Source organism: Hibiscus syriacus, unplaced genomic scaffold, assembly GCF_006381635.1.
Source record: "Hibiscus syriacus cultivar Baekdansim isolate YM2019G1 unplaced genomic scaffold, ASM638163v2 tig00000715_pilon, whole genome shotgun sequence".
Classification (NCBI taxonomy): Eukaryota; Viridiplantae; Streptophyta; class Magnoliopsida; order Malvales; family Malvaceae; genus Hibiscus; species Hibiscus syriacus.
Genome location: NW_024061811.1, coordinates 1324775 through 1345570, shown reverse-complemented (window position 1 = coordinate 1345570; position 20796 = coordinate 1324775). Strand labels below are relative to the sequence as shown.

Genomic DNA, 20796 nt, shown 5'->3' with positions numbered 1-20796 from the left:
TACACTTCGATCCCGAATTAATTTTAACTTTAAAGGATCTACCATAGGACCCTACATTTGTAAATTCGGGAACGTCAAAGGGACTAGCAACCCTTAACAACAGTCTCGCTGCAGAGAGATCCTCTCTCTTTCTAGTCTCCTCCATGATACTAACGAACTCCCCCCACGTACCTGCAAGTTTCTCCAAGAAATGTTCCGACCAGCACAGAAATAGTAATCCTACCAACTCAACCAAACAATACGCCGAAGGAACACCTCCCTCATTCAACAACGGAGATACCCAATGAAACCAAGAAGATAACTTCTCTTGGCGATTCGACCATACCTCTACGAACTCTTCATTCGAATTGAACATAACAATACAATCATTCCGAACATATCCCCAATTTACCAATTTGACCTCGAACCCCTCATTTTTCATAGCCACTTTCAACGAATCAAGCTGAAAGGGATATTTGATAACCCCCTGTTAAAGCATTTTTCACCCAGTGTGAATCTTCAGACGGAATGTGCATATTCCATACATCCCTTAAACCATTTGCTTTCTTCTCATGACCTCCCTGCTTTTCCACTGCATCCTGCTCCAATCCCCTTCTGATATCCACTTTCAGCACCTCCTGAAACGATCGGCCATCCCTCAAGCTTCTCGGTTTATCCAGAACCACCTGTTGTTTACCTTTGACCTCTCTAACTGACTTGTTTCCTTCCCACTGATAGTTCTTCCCAACTGGTTCACTCCTCCTATCCTTCTTATATCTTGCGACCCCCACTGAGACTCTCTTCCCGTCAATCAGCGTTCCATTAACGTATTGAACAGCTCTTCTTCTACCAGCCTCCAACGCAAATTGCACAAAAGCAAACGTGGATGATTTATAATTCGGTTTGGTTTGCAAATCTTAATTTGAAATTTTAGGTTTATCTCTCTGCTTTGTAGGTGGTATGAATGAAATGCATCCATTAATTAAGATTTAATATAAAAGTTAGTTTACAAGGCATAATAAGGATCTATTTATTTTTCCTTTTTGGGTTCTAATGATGAATAAGGCAAATTAGTGGTCCTAGAACTTTCTTCCTGTATTAACGTTGCTGGAATTCTTGTGAGCATTTGGTTTGGGAATGTGTCGCTTTATTCTTTCCCTTGATACGTATTCGAAATATATTTTTCAGTCGCATTTCACTATGTTTTTTAGATAAGATAAGTTGGGCGTTGCCTGGTGTGTCTTCTTGTAGCAGTTTGATAGTTTCGCTACTGTCCGACTCCGCCATCACTTTTTTTTTCTCTCTCTAAATTCTCAAGCGCATTTAAATGTTTATATTTTTAAATAATTATGAATGTTAAATTTAAATTTTTTATTATTAAACTTGCACCATCTTTAAATGTTTATATTTTATTTATTTATAATATAATAATTTTGTATCTATAAATTAAATATTTATTTGTTTCTTTGTTTAGATTAGTTTGGTTTGATTTGTATTATTTCCCATATATATTTAATAGAAAATTTAATATGGATCCATTTTAATCTTAATTTATGAATTTATTTTTAATTGTTTACGCGTATATACAACAAACATTCAAACAGTATCTAAATTCAAAAGTGTAATTTTCAATGTAAAAGCCATTATTTATCATGAAAATATTTATAATTGATAAAAATAATTGACTGTACGAATTACAACAATAATTCACCTAGTCCTACTACCTACATTGGAGGAAAGTTTTACAGCAATTATCTCAACCGACTTATGCTTAAGACAACATCATGACATTTAGGAACTCCCAGAAAATATCATCTCTAGTTTGAGGAGCTGTTTTGATCAGAGCTCGAAGAGGAGCTAGGTGGGCTATTAGGATTCGGGTTTCCAGGGCAAACTGAAGCAAACTGACAATGCCGACACTTCCAACGTTCTTCCTCAGGGGTGTAGCTTGCTTCTCGTTCTCCTAGCAAGAGCTCCAGATTGATTTTAATTTGGTTTTTGAGCCACTCGGGATCGTATGCAAACTGATCTTCACCTATAACTGACTGATCTTTTTGTAGTTCATATCTGCTTCAAAAGCAACCACGTAAAGCTGTTCGTGAAAAAAGTTGCATATATCTCTAGCTAAATGTTTCCTCATGAACTAAGACCTAAATGAATACAGGTTTAGCCAAGTCGGTTCACGCAGTCGCTCTCAAAAGGTAGAATCTAGCAATCAGGGTTTGAGATCCAGCATCATTAACTCTTTCCTTATTTTCATGTTATGATCTACTTTGCAACAAAAAGAATATATTCTATATGATAAATCCAACGAAGTTCCCTGAATACCAAGTTCATAAAGCAACTATAGTGTCTCTTACAATAACGAGGCATGCATTAGTACCAAACTGATTCAAGCCTCTTCAATATTTGTCGAATTAAGTCCAATAAAACTATCACATCCTAAATGTAACCACGTCATAAATGCAGGCCTTCATGTGTTGGTCAAACAAAAATATTCAACTACAGGGCAAAATTTTCACTTACCTCAATAATAGCCGGTCTTGAGAGGAGGGAAGCATGCTACATGTATTTATGTAATATTGAATCATGTCATCAAGTGTCTGCACAGCAATTGAAGGGCAAACCGAAACCATTTGGTCAGATTTGATGGCATGAAGATATACTAGTTACCTTGATTAATCTTAGCTCTCAGTTTCACCCTTCACCATGATGCACAAAATTGTTACATTTATTTGTGCGGCAAATTAACCCATCCACGAACTCGGAGCTTAGCTCAGTTGGTTCAGGTAGGTACCTTTAAGAGATAGCTCATAGTAGGTCTGGGATTTGAATCCCCAGAATATGCAATATTTTTCGTTACCCCCAAACTATGATCTGACCTCCTTTGTACCAACCCATCCTCATTGATGAATAAGAGTACAAGACTCCAGAACCAAAGATATTAATAGAAAGCATAGTAGATTTTAGTAATCAAAATGATGGTACATCAGCCTCTAAATACCATGATTATTCCAGATTGAATGGAATAAAAATAAGAAGGAAGAAGACGATATATTAAGTTACCTTAGCTGGAAAACCTGCATTAGCAGTTCTCTCTCTGATATCCTCGGACAATATGTAGTTACGGTTCAATGAAAAGAAATCGAAAAACTGTCCGGAAGGGAAGCTATCTGCAACCAAGGTATCCCACAAATACTTGTAGCACATTAATTGAAGCCTGCAACAGAAAACTAGGTACTTAGATTTGTGAAATCTTGAGAAACTTGATAGAATCAATTTAATAAAAGTGGGTATAATTGCTAATGGCTAGTCATTGTAAAATATTCATACCTTCCATTTCTCCTTTGTGCTTCAGCAGGAAGAGAATCTCGTACACGAGTCTTTGTGTCTACTATTATTGGGTTCCTATCACTTCCAGTTTCAGGCATTCGCAACTCATCGATAATACCTACCAACCATATGCCTTCCACAAACCCTACTCTGATGTTATATAAGCAACAAAGTCCATTACTAGGGCAATTAAAACGAAAACCAATAGCCAAATCTCATTAAAATTACTATTCCAATATCTGATCTGAGTTTTACAAAGGTTTTGATCTAGACTGCCCATTGGTACATGTTTAAGAGAAAAAGAATCAGCCAACCATCATATGAAAAATCTTGAAATAAGGACAAAGAATGTTGCTTTTACTCCAAACACAGATCCAAACATGAGAATAGGAACATGACCCTCAAACGCCTTTTCATATACATAAAAAAATCGAACCTGTATACCCGAGTTCAAGTAACATAGGAACCAGAAACAAAATCTTGTTAAGTTCTTAAAACCACCTTCTTAGACTCAATTTGTCAGAAAAACCTGATGTGCAAGCGTAATAACCTAGAGATCAAGCACAACCTGTTGTTCTTTCATGCAGAGTAAATTTTTCCCAAGGCCAAGAGTCATCTGAACTATGACAAGAGAAAGATGGATTTTGATTTTCGAGATAACATGAACACTTTAACTTACAGTGGTATCTCACGTGTTAGTCCTTCAAATAGTAATTGATTTGCACAGGTTATGAAGTTAATGAATTTTAATGCCCAGCTATCTTCGACTGACTCCACACGAACTTTTACTTTTTTAACAACCTGCAAAGGAACACTATTAATGTCAAAATACTAACATTAAGTGTACCTAAAGGAAACAAATGGTTGACAATGAAGTTCAAGAGAGGATTACCAAAACAAATGAAAGTAAACGCAGAGCAACGAGTTGGCAGAATTCCATTCAAACCAAGTCTTATTATTTCAATTTGACAATTAACCAGGATAAATCAAGGAGAAGGAGAATGTTTGTTCCATTTTACCCGGAGCAAGTTCTAGGTATGTACATGTTCAATTTTTTCTTAGGTTTTAAAGGATCATATCTAATATATACGTATTGAGTAAGTGTTGAAAACAACTGTAGGACACGAATTCTTTAACAAAAATGAAGAATTTGGGTAACACAGCAGTTGATATATAATACACACTGTAAGGAAACAAAGTTAACTATTACATTGAAGAAAAAATCTAGCCCAAGTTTGAGAATATGAAGTAAATGCAAAAACTAAAATGAACCTAACTGAGACATGTCAAATAAGCAAGACAAACATGTAAAAAGCAGTCATATTTAAAGGACTCGGGAGCTTAAAAATGTACCTCTTCTTCAAGTTCCACATGGCGAGCCTTACCAGCTTTCATAGCTTTACTTGTTTTTCGTTTGCCAGAGACGAGGGAAAATTCCATTTGTTTTTCACACCATTCCTACGAAAGATTTCCATTCAATTATAAACTAAATTTCGAAAGCAAGCCAAACACATATTCTAAAAAATCCTCCAAAAGCAAAAGCAAAAGTCAATACCGTGGCAGTAATATCAGTAACCCATAGCGCCCGTTTCCTTCTAAACCGATGCAAGAAGGGCTGAGTGACTCTAATCCTCTTCTGGGCATTCTTCAACCTGTCGGAATCCTCCATGTCAAGCTCACCGGAACCATTTAAAGCTCGTTTAGATAAGAGGGCGATCGACTGGATGGTTCTAGTGTTGGTTTGAAAGCGGGAACTGGGTGAACAAATTGAAGAAGAAATGGAGGAAGATAGAGTAGGACGAGTTGCAGCGTAAGCTGCTTCAATCAGAGCCATCTCGTCTTCACTCACGAACTCGATTGGAATACTAGGAATCGTTTCTGGTTGTGAATTTGAATTCGGAATGTCTTGAGACGACTCAGTCATTGTTTGTAATTGTTTTGGACACGATGAGTTTTTTTGTGGAGAAATGACCGTTGGATTTGTAACAAAACAAAACAATATCGTCGCTTCAGATTTGCAGTTTGGTAATTTACTTCGTTTTTTTTAAATGGTTTTTTTCTTTACAGTAAAGCTTGGGTTTGCTTTGCTTACGACTATGTCGTTTTTACACCTTTTATAATTTTTTTTATAGAATCTATTAATTTTATTTAAGATAAAAAAATTTCTAATTACAATAAAGATTTATAAAGACTATACAAGTAAATATTAAAAACCTAACTAGAAATAAAAATTATCAACACTAGATCACATAAGAACTATACAAGGAAAAATTAAAAACCTAACCAATAAACTCGAATAAAGAAAATATAAACATATCTAATCACATCGACAAACGAACCATTAAAGGAGATCAAGCTATTGAAAGATCACTGATAAACCGCAAATCAAACTCAAATGATGTAAAAAGCTACACACGAATATAAATCGGGTATCTGAATTCAATTTGAGAGTCCAAAGCAAGAAATATCAACAAAATATTAGATAAGAAGCATTTAAATCAATCGTGACGATATTCCAAATCAACCTTTAAAAAATAACTAAAAAAAGACCAAACGACCAAAAAATATAATAAAAACAGAATAAAAAATGTCATAAAATCATATAAAAATGTGTCATATAGACAAACTTATTAAAAATAAAAAAAAACAAAAAAAAACACGTTTTATAATACTAAAACAAAAAAATCACGTCTTTTTATATATCTACATATATATTATGATTATATGTAATAACTATAATGATAATTTCAAAAGATCAAGGACTTTCAGTTTTTTTTAATATATACATAGATTAAATCAAATTTAAAAGATAAAAAATATTATTAATAAAATGGATTTGGATCGTTAATCCTAAAACATATACATTTAAGCAGAATACTCTGTCTTGCAAAGAACTGATATTTCTCACTGAATTTTAAACCATAATCCTCCACCTAAACTGGCAAACCATGGATGAATTGCACGTGTCTCCCTTAATTTCTCTCCTAGCCCTCTACATAAACCAGTTTGATCAACTCGGCTCAAAGCAAATCATTGTTAGAGCGGGGAGAATGGAAAAATAGTGAACTTTTTTGCTGGTGACACTTATTATTGGTTATGGAACAACAATGGCAATGGCAACTGGGTTCGAAGTAGAGCAAGAAGAGAGGGATAAAGAAGGCAGACAAGATGAATTGTTCTTGTTGCTAAACTCAGAGCCTGTGATGAAAACCGAAGCCGGAGAAATGAGAATTGTAAGAAGCCATGAAAGAACAAGGATTGTTGAGAAACCAATGCACATTGGGTTCATTAAAATGGAGCCCAACACCCTTTCCCTCCCTATGTATCTTGATTCTAGTTTGATCCTTTTCCTTCGTACTGGTATGCCAGTTTTTGTTTCGTAAATTTTTATCATAAAATCTTGCGACTGTGCCTGATTATTTACTTTGAAACCGATGCAGGAAGCTACTGTAGGGTTGATTTACAAAGTGTAGAAAGCCAAATATGGGAGGAAGATTTCGGTGCATTAATGCACCGAATATGCAATTGTCAAAAGGGCTGCAGCAATTGTTGATTTTTCAACAATGGTAGAACCTCAATTTTAGCCATTATAATTTAGGGTATTTACAAATTATTTCTTAAGTTTCAACTATAAATACTCTAGCTTATTTAGCTTCAAAACCATCCCAAATCATTATAGTTTTCTCCCAATACTAGAGAATTTAGAGAGTTTCTTGAGAGTTGTTTTCTTCTTTTTATCAAGAGAGAATTATCATTATTTTCTCCTTGGTAGATCGAGAGAAGTTGTAATTCCTATTTTCTCATAGTGAAATTCTTCTACCGTTGCCTGTGGTTTTTTACCCTATATTATTTAGGGATTTTCCACGTAAATTTTGTGTCTATTTTATCTTCATTTTTATTTTCTCAAATTATCAGTTGCAATTTTGCTCTATCCGATAGCTGTCTTCCGCAACAATTGGTATCCGAGCCAGATTTGAGTGTGTAATATCTGCTTATTGTCTTTGTGGTTGCCACAAAAAGGTGGATTATCTAACATAAGAAAGTAAGAATGTATTACCCATTCTTTGAAGGTTATGGAGAACTATTCACGATAGTGAAATAGTGGGAGCTATCTATATTAGAAGCTATGACAACAAAATTTGATATTGAAAAGTTCAATGGGAGAAATTTCTCATTGTGGAAATTGAAGATGAAGGTCATCATGAGGAAAGACGGTTGTCTAGCAGCTATTAGTGAAAGGTCGGTGGATTTCACAGATGACAACAAATGGATCGAAATGGACGGGAATGTTATGGCAAACTTTTATCTAGCATTACCAGATGAAGTATTGTCAAGCATCGAGAAGAAGAAGACAACTAAGGAGACATGGGATCATCTCACCAAATTATACGAGGCCATATCGTTGCACAATAAAATTTTCCTTAAGAGGAAATTGTACACTCTCCGTATGCCAGAATCTACTTCAGTGCCGGAGCACTTAAACACGTTGAACACTTTATTTTCTCAGCTTACATACTTAAGTTGTACAATAGGAGAACATCCTTAAGTTGTACAATAGGAGAACAAGAACGTGTTAAACTTCTACTTCAAAGTCTACCTGATTCTTATGATCAACTCATCATCAACTTGACAAACAGTAATGTCACCAGTCTAGTCTTCGATGACGTTGCAGCTACTGTTCTACAAGAAAAAAATCGGCACAAGAACAAGGAAAACATACAAGTAAATCTGCAACAAGCAGAAGCATTAACAACGATGACAACGATGAGAGGGAGATTAACATAACGTGGCCAAAACAACAGTCACAAACATGGTAGATTGAAGTCGATGAGCAACAAGAATTTAAAGTGTTACAATTGTGGAAAGAAAGGTCACTTGAAGAATGATTGTTGGAGTCTAAATAAAAACTACAATCCACAAGGCAATACTGCAAACACTTTAGATTATGGAGATGCTCTATGTTGTGAAGCGTCAACCACCTTAGAAGGCAGAAAAAGATTTGCAGATATATGGCTCATTGATTCGAGAGCAACATATCACATGACCTCAAGAAGAGAATGGTTCCATCATTATGAACCTGTCTCAGGAGGATCTGTGTATAGTTGCAATGATCATGCCTTAGAGATCGTTGGCGTGGGAACCATCAAATTGAAGATGTATGATGGAACAATCAAAATTGTTCGAGATGTGCGGCACGTGAAAGGCCTGAAGAAAATTTTATTATCCTACGAATTGTTGGATAATAATGCAAGTAAGATTGAAACACGGGAAGGAATCATGAAGGTATTCCATGGAGCGCTTGTGGTACTGAAAGGATAAAAGATAGCAATAAACTTGTACATGCTGAAGGGAGAGACTTTGTTAGAAGCAGAAGCCTATGTTGCTTCAAGTAGTTCAGATTATGCAATGCTATGGCATAAGAAACTTTGACACATGTCAGAACAAGGAATGAAAGTACTTGTGGAGCAAAATCTACTTTCAGACTTAACAAATGTATCACTTACTTTGTGTGAGCATTGCATAACAAGTAAGCAGCACCGGTTGAAATTCAACAAGTCAAATTCTAGAGGCAAAAGTGTTCTAGAATTGGTTCACTCTGACGTATGGCAAGCACCAATTACATCCCTAGGTGTAGCAAAATATTTTGTCTCATTTATTGATGACTACTCTAGGAGATGTTGGGTGTACCCTAGTAAGAAGAAGTCAGATGTGTTTTCAACTTTCAAAAACTTCAAAGCACGGGTGGAACTTGATTATGGGAATAAGATCAAGTGTTTTAGAATAGATAATGGAGGAGAATACACAAGTTAAAAATTTGATGACTTTTGCAGGAAATAAGGCATCAAAAGACAGTTCACGGTGGCGAACACTTCTCAACAAAATGGAGTGACAGAACGGATGAACAGAACCTTGTTAGAAAGAACAAGAGCAATGTTGAGGGATGCAGGCCTAGAAAAATCATTATGGGCAGAATCAATCAATACCGCATGTTATTTGGTAAATCGAGCTCCATCAACTGCAATAGAGCTGAAGACACCAATGAAGATGTGGACTGGTAAACCAACTGATTATTCAAACCTCATGTATTTGGAAGTATAGTGTACGTGATGTATAACTCCCAAGAAATTTCAAATTTTGATCCAAAATCCAGGAAATGCAAATTCTCGGGGTATGTTGATGGTGTAAAGGCAAAGTGATCATTAACAAGGATGTTATCTTTGTAGAAGATAAGCTACAAAGAGAAGAAGAAGATGGTAGCGTTGAAAAGTTAGAGACTACACAGATACATATGGAAAAGGAGTTTGAACAAGGAGATTCTTCTGAAGCATAACCAACACATGATGAACGAGAACCAGAGAGTTCTGAACCTCCAACAACTCGTCAATCAGATCGTGTGAGAAGATGTCCCAATTGGCACTCAGATTATGTTATAGAAGGAAATATTGCATATTGCCTTTTAACATAGGACGATGAGCCATCAACATACGAGGAGGCAATAAACAACTCAGATGCTTCACTGTGGATGATGGCGATGCAAGAAGAAATTAAAGCCCTTCATAAAAATAATACATGGGACCTTGTGCCACTACCACAAGGAAGGAAGCCAATTGGTAACAAATGGGTCTTCAAAATCAAGCGAAATGGTGATGATCAAGTGGAGAGGTATCGTGCAAGACTGGTGGTCAAATAATATGCTCAAAAAGAAGGTATTGATTTCAAAGAAATATTTTTCTCCTATGGTTCGACTAACAACAGTTCGAGTAGTCTTGGCAATGTGTGCTACATTGAACTTACATCTAGAGCAACTAGATGTTAAAACAACTTTTCTTCATGGAAATTGTAACACCTCTCAACCCGTACCCGACCCGGATACGAATCCGAGGTGTCACACTGACATATCAAATCATTTACTTGCATAAAATAGTGTGTAATTAAAAAACTTTTATAACATATAATTGACCAATTTACATAAAATATATTTTCATTATTGTAAAACCGATCAGAGTGTGCATAATTCACTTATTCATTTACATATAACTTATTCAAAGCGTGTACAAAATTATTCCGAGATTATAAAACATATTCTTTTGAATACATGCCAACATGAACTTATATATATACTAACATACATATTGTTTGTTTTTTTTCTGATCTGACCTTCAGTAAGGAGAACTGAATTGTCTTGCACCCCAACTATCTATAAGCTTGTAAGAACCTGCGTGTGAAACACTCACACGCTAAGTCTATGACTTAGTGAGACAATAAACATATAATGTAAACATTATCTAATAATCATACATAAACAATTACTACTATCATTCCATACAATTCATATACTTTTACATGTAACAAATACACATACATATATATATATATATAATTATTATTCATATCTCTTATCACTATCATTGATTCCTTTTATCGTATGATCTTATAATTACCCTTGTATAACATTTCATAAGGAAACAAGTATATCATCATATCAAGTTTTTAATATTATCTCTTTATTAGCCCATGGTATATATGTGAGAACTGTAAATACGTGAGTCTATTAAGGTTGTGCACCACTATGTTGTCACCACAGCTCGTATAATTGCACCGAAGTGCCACGTAGAATTACACCGGAGTGCCATATAATAATGTCCATAAGGACCACATATCATTCCTTAAGAATCATATACATATACTAGGGATCAAGTATGTGTCTCATAAGACTTTACACATGTTCCAAAGAATATATATATATCCCGAAGGACCGCATAGACCCTCGACTCTTGGCATGCCAACTATACCCCTAGCTCTCGTATAACATAACATGGGCATTATTATTTATGTTATCACACTTTCACATGTACATGTCACTTTCATATAATTCATATTCATATGTCATTTAACTTGTAACACTTCTCATGTTCATATAACATGAATATCACTAGTATCTCTTGTTATTAGATGCTTCACATATATTATATATATCACATTCATCTTTCCATTTATTTACATAAGCCACATAATATTTACAAGAACATATCCACACATATAATCAAACATACATGCATTTTCATGTCATTCATTTCACTCTCTATATCTTTATCACATAGTTTATTTTATCTCTCATGTGCTTATGTAAGCACATATATATATCACACAACACATAGAACATGTTAAACATATCACATACAATAACATTTTAAGAGTTACTTCTTACTATAGTAACTCCGTCAGTGACTCATCGCAAGCCAATGTTCGTTCTATAAGTACAATTTAAATTGCACTCACCTTAGCCTTGTTTGCTTTGAATCAATCCTAATCCTTCGATTGTTCCGAAACAGTATTACGCTCTAAATCTACATAGCAATACATTGATACATATCAGTATACTAATTACATTAGATATATCTTAAACTATCACTTCTTAGGCTAAGAGAAAAGCTAATTTCAACTCTTAATGAAGGTATGCATCGATGCACTATACCATGTATCGATGCATCCTTAACGGTGCATCGATGCACTTACTTATGCATCGGTGCACAAAATACATTCGACGTTTTTATATCAAGGGAGTGCATCGATACACGCCTTATGCATCGATGCACTAATTACATTCGATGTTTCTTCTTTAAAGGGTGCATCGATGTACTTTGAATGTGCATCGATACACCTTACCCATAAATGTATTTCAATCCCGAAAATCATCAACTCTTCACTCAATTCTTCTATTTTAAGCCCCCTATCATGTCATTAAACTCAACTATCACTTCATAAACCACTTATATCCATATAAACTATCTTTATTTTCCATATCTCTTCATGATTCTTAAAATTAAGAATCATACCCAATTTTTCATGTTATCTAAATTTTGATTTAACACTTATAACTTCTTATTCACACCTATGACAAGTCAAATTCCATCTCAATGTTCATTTATTAACTCTTTTTCAGAAATTCACTTTAAAACTCATTTTCTTTAATCTTTTATAACTTCTTCATCTTTTGATTTTAAGATAACTTAAGCTTTCCCTAAGCTTAAGTATCACCTAAGGATTAAAACCCCACTTAAATTTTAGCTAATAATCAACAACTAAGAAATCTTACCTTTGCCATGGAGCTTACGGGGAGAGGAAAGAGAAGAAAAAGAAGGAAATAAGCTTCTAGATACTCCCCACTCATATGCTTATCTCTTTAATAAGAGATAAATATCTTTTTCATAAAAAGACCATTATATCCCTTCCATAATTCCTTAATTATCATTTAATTCAATACTAAAATATTCATACTTAAATCATTGAACTTTTTAATAAATTATAATTTTGTCACCAAAATTTTAAAATTTACAATTTGGTCACTAATCCATAATTTGGGATGTTACAAATCTCCCATCCTTTTAAGAAAAATCATCCTCGAATTTTTTATTGCACACTTTAACAAGAACATATCTTTTAATATTATTAAGTTGTTTTCACAACTTTATCCCTTCACAATTTATAATCAATAATTTGCCTTCCATTTTCCAAAGAATCCAATCCATTACCGTCTTTTCTTTCCTTCAATCTGCCTTTTCCTTTGATATTTCTAAAATTTCATATAATGTCACTTATCACGTAGACAGTAACAATCATCTCACCGCTCTATAACATAAATCCATCTATTTCTTCATAATGCTCTAATTACCTTATAACTATACCAAACTTTTATTCCGTCATCATTTGACCAAAACATGATTTTAAATCTTCTTCAATTGTGATTAAACATATACTTTATGAAGTCAAAATATTTTCACATCACCTTGCACAATTTTCGTATTCTATATCAAACTTATCATTTACACTTCTATATAACCTTTATCACATCTGATCCTTTAAACTTCATCATTTCATTTCTTTATTCCATTTTTTATAACTCTAATAACCAGCTTTACTTATACAAAACCTTGTTCTTCACCACCTCTTGCACTTGTATTTTCCTTCCTCAAAGCTCCCTTTAAACTTGTAAATACTCTTCTCTTTGCCTTCATCATATTTATATAGGATCCAAATACATAATCATATTCAAATTCATATCATACTTAATTAACTCACTTCATCTTTTCTTTCAATCTTATAACTCTATCACATTTACTATTACAATTAGCAAATATCAACGGTTAAATCTAGGGCACAAGCCCTAATTAATCAATCATATATCCGACCTTTATAAATCCATATACTGTTACTCATTATATATACAGAAAAATCCAATCCTTGCTTCTCGATATCATAACTCAATTAATTTCTTTTATTCTCTTCTAATTGTTTTGCAACATAAACCTAACATTTCCTCAGTTCTTAATCATTGTCTGCACTACAATACACATGATCTTTTTATATTACTTTATACACTTTTCTTATTCCTTTATCAAACTTATAATCTATACCTCTTGTATATCCCTTGTCATATCTGATTATGTAAACTTTATCATTTCCTTATTCCATTACTTTCCATAAATCAAAATATCCTTACAACATCGGTCATATCTTTTCTTTTATACTTCCTCACTCCTTTCATATTACTTTACTCTTCTCTATCAATCCTTAACTTTCCTTAAACACAAGAATCTTTATCTCCTTCTCTTCATCACATCCACACTCTTGCTTATACACAATACTATTTACACGTCTAATATTCCTTTTCACATATTACCTCTTCAATAAATCTTTCGTGCTATCATAATCTTCACTTCATTACTTTAATTATTTCATTACCCTATTTCCTTATGCTTTTACATTCATTTTTTATCCTTGATACTTTTCTTTCTTTATCCTTTTTAACCTTTCTTTCAATCCTTAGCTTCCGTCAAACATACAGATCCTTTTACTTTAATACATTTACTATCCCACTACTTTATTATTCGACTCATTCCTTTTAATCAAAACATAAACCTTCATTAAACTATTTATATATATATATTCTTTATAGTCAAAATAATTCATTCGTTTTTTCCTTCACTTATCAAACCTTCATTCTCTCTCGTCCATAATATGATTCCTTTGGTTCGAATTCAACCATTCCATTTACTTTTGTCTTATAACTGATCATTGATATACATATCTTAAACCCTTCCTTGGTCTTTTAATATTCTCTAATTAACATCAATCTCTTCCACTTTATCTTGCCCATGCTGTAAAGAAATTATTCTACTTCAGAACGATAAAGTTCCTTTAATACTATAATTTCCAATCTATCTGAACTGATTGGCTTTATTCTCTAGCGGAGAATACAACTAATTCATATCTGGTTTAAAGTTGAAAACCATATTCTATATCTTTCTTTGATGGTGCTTAACTTTATTAAGCACTAATTTTCTTAATCCTCTAAGATTTTTTTTCTTTTTCCAATCCTCTTATTTTAAGCTCTCTCAAGAACTTTAACACGATTAACCATTTCTTAAAAATGAAAACAAATTTAATACCTGTAACACTCTTTTAATCTAAGGCACAACAAGCCCTAGACAACCAATCACAGGTATCCTTCTTATATTTCTTAATCAAAATCAACCCAATAATAAATCTGCTTAACTTATTAAACTTATACTCATACACATATACTTTAACATGTACTCACGTATACCATATAACATATATATATATATATATATATATATATATATATATATATATATATATATATATATATATATATATATCATGTCATGTAAAACATATATCTTATCGTAAATCAAACACACAAGCAACTATATCATCATCTTCATTCTTGAAATCTTCTACAACAATAACCACATTACTTAATCTTTTAACATTCTTATGATGACATTTGTCCACCATACTTCTAGATTACTCATGTAGTAACAAAACTACTCAATTTAACTTCTCCACTTTGGAGAAATAAAAACCTTCGAACATTATCTTCATAAAATTTAATCAAATCTCTATAACAATAGAACATTTCTCAAATTCACCCTTGAACTCGGGTATTCTCAACTCTCTTTGATATATTCATTCTATGAATTATAGCAGTATAAAATTGAAATCATACTAAAATATCATTCCACATCATATAATATTCTCTAATCTTATACAGGCACTCCCTGAGGTTTTCGCTCTTCTCCCTGCCTAGCCAGAGCAGGTGAATGCTATTACCTTCAGTCTATTGCCTTGTGTTTCTCTTTGAAAACTTTCATATATTAATGTGCTCATATCATTTCTTCTATCACATATCACGTGTACATACTATCATCTAATTCATATCATATAACATAAAAAATTTAACTCTATTAACAAGACAGCACACTCCTTACCATATCAGATCAGAAAATTTTCCACTTTATGTTGGCATGTATACTTTTTTTAAACACTTTTGACTTCGTTTTTAGCCTAGAATCGACTAAACCGTAGCTCTGATACCATTAAATGTAATACCCCTCAACCCGTACCCGACCCGGATACGAATCCGAGGTGTCACACTGACATATCAAATCATTTACTTGCATAAAATAATGAGTAATTAAAAAACTTTTATAACATATAATTGACCAATTTACATAAAATACATTTTCATTATTGCAAAACCGATCAGAGCGTGCATAATTCACTTATTCATTTACATATAACTTATTCAAAGCGTGTACAAAATTATTCTGAGATTATACAACATATTCTTTTGAATACATGCCAACATGAACTTATATATATACTAACATACATATTGTTTATTTATTTATTTTTTCTGATCTGACCTTCAGTAAGGAGAACTGACCTGTCTTGCACCCCAACTATCCATAAGCTTGTAAGAACTTGCGTGTGAAACACTCACACGCTAAGTCTATTGAGGTTGTGCACCACTATGCTGTCACCACAGCTCGTATAATTGCAACGAAGTGCCACGTAGAATTGCACCGGAGTGCCGCGTAGAATTGCACCGTAGTGCCATATAATAATGTCCATAAGGACCACATATCATTCCTTAAGAATCATATACATATACTAGGGATCAAGTATGTGTCTCACAAGACTTCACACATGTTCCAAAGAATATATATATATATATCCCGAATGACCGCGTAGACCCTCGACTCTTGGCATGCCAACTATACCCCTAGCTCTCGTACAACATAACATGGCATTATTATTTATGTTATCACACTTTCACATGTACATGTCACTTTCATATAATTCATATTCATATGTCATTTAACTTGTAACACTTCTCATGTTCATATAACATGAATATCACTTGTATCTCTTGTTATTAGATGCTTCAAATATATTATATATATCACATTCATCTTTCTATTTATTTACATAAGCCACATAACATTACAAGAACATATCCACACATATAATCAAACATACATGCATTTTCATGTCATTCATTTCACTCTCTATATCTTTATCACATAGCTTATTTGATCTCTCATTTTCTTATGTAAGCACACATATATATATATATATATATCATACAACACATAGAACATGTTAAACATATCACATACAATAACATTTTAAGAGTTACTTCTTACTATAGTAACTCCGTCAGTGACTCATCGCAAGCCAATGTCCGTTCTATAAGTACAATTTAAATTGCACTCACCTTAGCCTTGTTTGCTTTGAATCAATCCTAATCCTTCGATTGTTCCGGAATAGTATTACGCTCTAAATCTACATAGCAATACATTGATACCTATCAGTATACTAATTACATTAGATATATCTTAAACTATCACTTCTTAGGCTAAGAGAAAAGTTAATTTCAACTCTTAATGAAGGTATGCATCGATGCACTAAACCGTGCATCGATGCATCCTTAACAGTGCATCGATGCACTTACTTGTGCATCGGTGCACAAAATACATTCGATGTTTTTATATCAAGAGAGTGCATCGATGCACGCCTTATGCATCGATGCATTAATTGCATTCGATGTTTCTTTTTTAAAGGGTGCATCGATACACTTTGAATGTGCATCGATACACCTTACCCATAAATTATATTTCAATCCCGAAAATCATCAACTCTTCACTCAATTCTTCTATTTTAAGCCCCCTATCATGTCATTAAACTCAACTATCACTTCATAAACCACTTATATCCATATAAACTATCTTTATTTTCCATATCTCTTTATGATTCTTAAAATTAAGAATCATACCCAATTTTTCATGTTATCTAAATTTTGATTTAACACTTATAACTTCTTATTCACACCTATGACAAGTCAAATTCCATCTCAACGTTCATTTATTAACTTTTTTTCAAAAATTCACTTTAAAACTCATTTTCTTTAATCTTTTATAACCTCTTATTCTTTTGATTTTAAGATAACTTAAGCTTTCCCTAAGCTTAAGTATCACCTAATGATTAAAACCCCACTTAAATTTTAGCTAATAATCAACAATTAAGAAATCTTACCTTTTCCATGGAGCTTACAAGGAGAAGAAGGAGAAGAAGAAAAAGGAAATAAGCTTCTAGATACTCCCCACTCATATGCTTATCTCTTTAATAAAAGATAAATATCTTTTTCATAAAAATACCATTATATCCCTTCCATAATTCCATAATTACCATTTAATTCAATACTGAAATATTCATACTTAAATCATTGAACTTTTTAATAAATTATAATTTTGTCACCAAATTTTTAAAATTTACAATTTGGTCACTAACCCATAATTTGGGATGTTACATAAATCTTGAAGAAGAAATTTATATGCTATAGCCTAAAGGTTTTGAAGAAGATAAAAAGAAGAACTTGGTTTGCAGGTTGAACAAATCTCTGTATGGTCTAAAGTAGGCGCCGAGGTATTGGTATAAGAGATTTGATTCCTTCATTATGTGCCTTGGATACAACAGACTTAATGTAGATCCTTGTGCTTATTTCAAGAGGTATAGTGATAACGATTTTTTTATATTGTTGTTGTATGTGGATAACATGTTGGTTGTAGGAACCAACAAATATCATATTAAAGAATTAAAGGCACAACTTGCTAGGGAATTTGAAATGGAGGACTTGGGATCAACAAACAAGATTCTATGGATGTAAATTCACCGAGACAGAAGTAATAGGAAGATTTGGTTTTCATAAAAGAATTACTTGAAGAAGATCTTGTCACGATTCAGCATGCAAGATTGTAAGCCAATTTCTACCCCTCTTCCTATTAACTTCAAATTATCCTCCAGTATGAGTCATAGCAGTAAAGAAGAGAGGATGGAGATGTCTCGAGTACCATATGCATCAGCAGTGGGAAGTTTAATGTTCGCTATGATATGCACAAGACCAGACATTGCACAAGCAGTGAGAGTGGTTAGTCGGTACATGGTGAATCCAGACAAAGAGCATTGGAATACAGTAAAGAGGATCCTGAGATACATCAAAGGGACCTCAAATATTGCATTATGTTACGGAGGATCAAATTTACTTATCAATGGGTATGTTGATTCTGACTATGCATGGGAGTTGGATAAAAGCAAATCTACTACAGGATATGTGTTCAAAGTTGCTGATGGAGCTGTAAGCTTGGTTTCAAAATTGCAGTCAGTTGTGGCTACATCCACAATAAAGGCAGAATATGTAGCAGCTACACAAGCAAGTAAAGAAGCAATTTGGTTGAAGATGCTATTGGAGGAGCTTGGGCATAATCAAGAGTATGTCTCTCTATTTTGTGACAGTAAAAGCGCCTTGCATTTAGCAAGGAATCCAACATTTCATTCAAGGACAAAGCACATACGAGTTGAGTACCATTTCATTCGTGAAAAGGTGGAAGAAGAGACGGTAGATATGCAGAAGATCCATACCAAAGACAAAATAGCAGATTTAATGATGAATACGATCAATGATGATAAATTTACTTGGTGTCAATCCTCTTGTGGCCTGTCAGAGATGTAAGCAACATGTTGGTATAAGGTATAAAGAATGATGTGAATATATGATTGTTCCAATAAAATCTTCAAGTGAGAGATTATAGAAAGTCAAATATGGGAGGAAGATTTCGATGCATTAATGCACCGAATATGCAATTGTCAAAAGGGCTGCAGCAATTGTTGATTTTTCAATAATGGTAGAACCTCAATTTTAGCCATTGTAATTTAGGGTATTTACAAATTAGTCCTTAAGCTTCAACTATAAATACCTTAGGTCATTTAGCTTCAAAACCATCCCAAATCATTCTAGTTTTCTCCCAATACTAGAGAATTTAGAGAGTTTCTTGAGAGTTGTTTTCTCTTTTTTATCAAGAGAGAATTATCATTGTTTTCTCCTTGGTAGATCGAGAGAAGTTGTAATTCTTATTTTCTTATAGTGAAATTCTTCTACCGTTGCCCGTGGTTTTTTACCCTATATTATTTATGGGTTTTCCATGTAAATTTTGTGTCTCTTTTATCTTCATTTTTATTTTCTCAAATTACCAGTTGCGATTTTGCTCTATCCGATAGTTGTCTTCCGCAACACAAATATCACATGGTGGAGACTCAACTGAAGGTTGGAGATGTATATCCCATCCCAGCTGGTTCAACGTTCTACATTTTGAACACACGAGAGACTAAATGCTCCATATTGTTTGCAGCATTGATCCCTTCGAGAGTCTCAATTTGGGTACTTTCCATGTATAATACTCTCTGACCCACTCAAAACTCGGGTGCGAGTTTTAGTTATTCATATATCTAAACATTGGTATGTATTGTAGTCTTTCTTTATCGACGGCGGAACTTATCCATCATCGGTTCTTGCCAGGTTTGGCCCTGAAACTCTCTCGGCAGCTTTCAACGTAAGCAACATACATTATTGGTGCATTGGTCTTAAACACAATATTGGCCATATTTTACAGGACTCGGAGACGAAAGTGAGTCGGATTTTTAGCAAACAACAGGAGGGACCAATAGTATATTTGACAAACTCTCATGAACCAAGAACTTGGAAAAAAAATCTCGTTACTTGAGAAACAAGAAAGACTAAAACAAGTGAAGAGACGTTGACGATAACAAATGAATAACATTCTTAAATTTCAGGGATCGATGTTGGCACCGCATATGAATCCGAGTGCAACGGAGTACAACATTGTTTTGAGGGGAAGTGGTAGAATCCAGATAGTGTATCCAAATGGAACTTTAGCCATGGATGCCATGGTAAAAGAGGGCGATGTGTTTTGGGTACCAAGATACTTTGCTTTCTGTCGCATCGAAATCGAAAGCTTTCGAGTTTTTGGGATTCACTACTTCATCGTCACAGAAGAACCGGCCTCAGTTCCTTGTGGGCAAAAATTCCCTTCTTCACACTTTGAACAGCCTCGAACTTGTCAATGCATTTGCTGTCAGCAGGAAAAATATTAGACATTTGATTAATGCTCAACGAGAATCTATGATCCTTCCTTCATCATCGTCTTCATCAGCCGATGATAATGAGAAGAAGGCAGTGGCATTTTGAGAAATGAAATGATTCTGGTTTTTATTATTATAATTTTTAAAAATTAGTTTTGGGTTTAATTGATGAGAGAG

At 33.7% G+C, this 20796-nt stretch overlaps 1 protein-coding gene and 1 pseudogene across 1 annotated transcript; one reads left to right on the top strand and one right to left on the bottom strand.

The window, feature by feature from the left end:
• Positions 1 to 1738: 1738 nt before the first annotated feature.
• On the bottom strand, positions 1739 to 5323 carry LOC120211549 (exonuclease V, chloroplastic). The gene is made up of 8 exons (XM_039210063.1): positions 4868 to 5323; positions 4666 to 4770; positions 3992 to 4113; positions 3313 to 3462; positions 3046 to 3199; positions 2506 to 2582; positions 1839 to 2046; positions 1739 to 1805 (listed from the first exon to the last, which is right to left on the bottom strand). Exons 1-8 carry the CDS (start codon positions 5234 to 5236, stop codon positions 1797 to 1799), a joined length of 1194 nt encoding a protein of 397 aa, XP_039065994.1. The 5' UTR covers positions 5237 to 5323; the 3' UTR covers positions 1739 to 1796.
• A 1039-nt stretch (positions 5324 to 6362) lies between these two features.
• Positions 6363 to 20725, top strand: LOC120210447 (annotated as a pseudogene).
• The last annotated feature ends 71 nt before the right edge of the window (positions 20726 to 20796 follow it).

Coding starts and splice junctions, on each gene's coding strand:
- LOC120211549 (XM_039210063.1), bottom strand. CDS start 5,236: ATGACTGAGTCGTCTCAAGACATTCCGAATTCAAATTCACAACCAGAA. Junction 4,771..4,867: donor TTACTGATATTACTGCCACG/GTATTGACTTTT, acceptor AATCTTTCGTAG/GAATGGTGTGAAAAACAAAT. Junction 2,583..3,045: donor ATGCAGGTTTTCCAGCTAAG/GTAACTTAATAT, acceptor ATTGCTGTGCAG/ACACTTGATGACATGATTCA.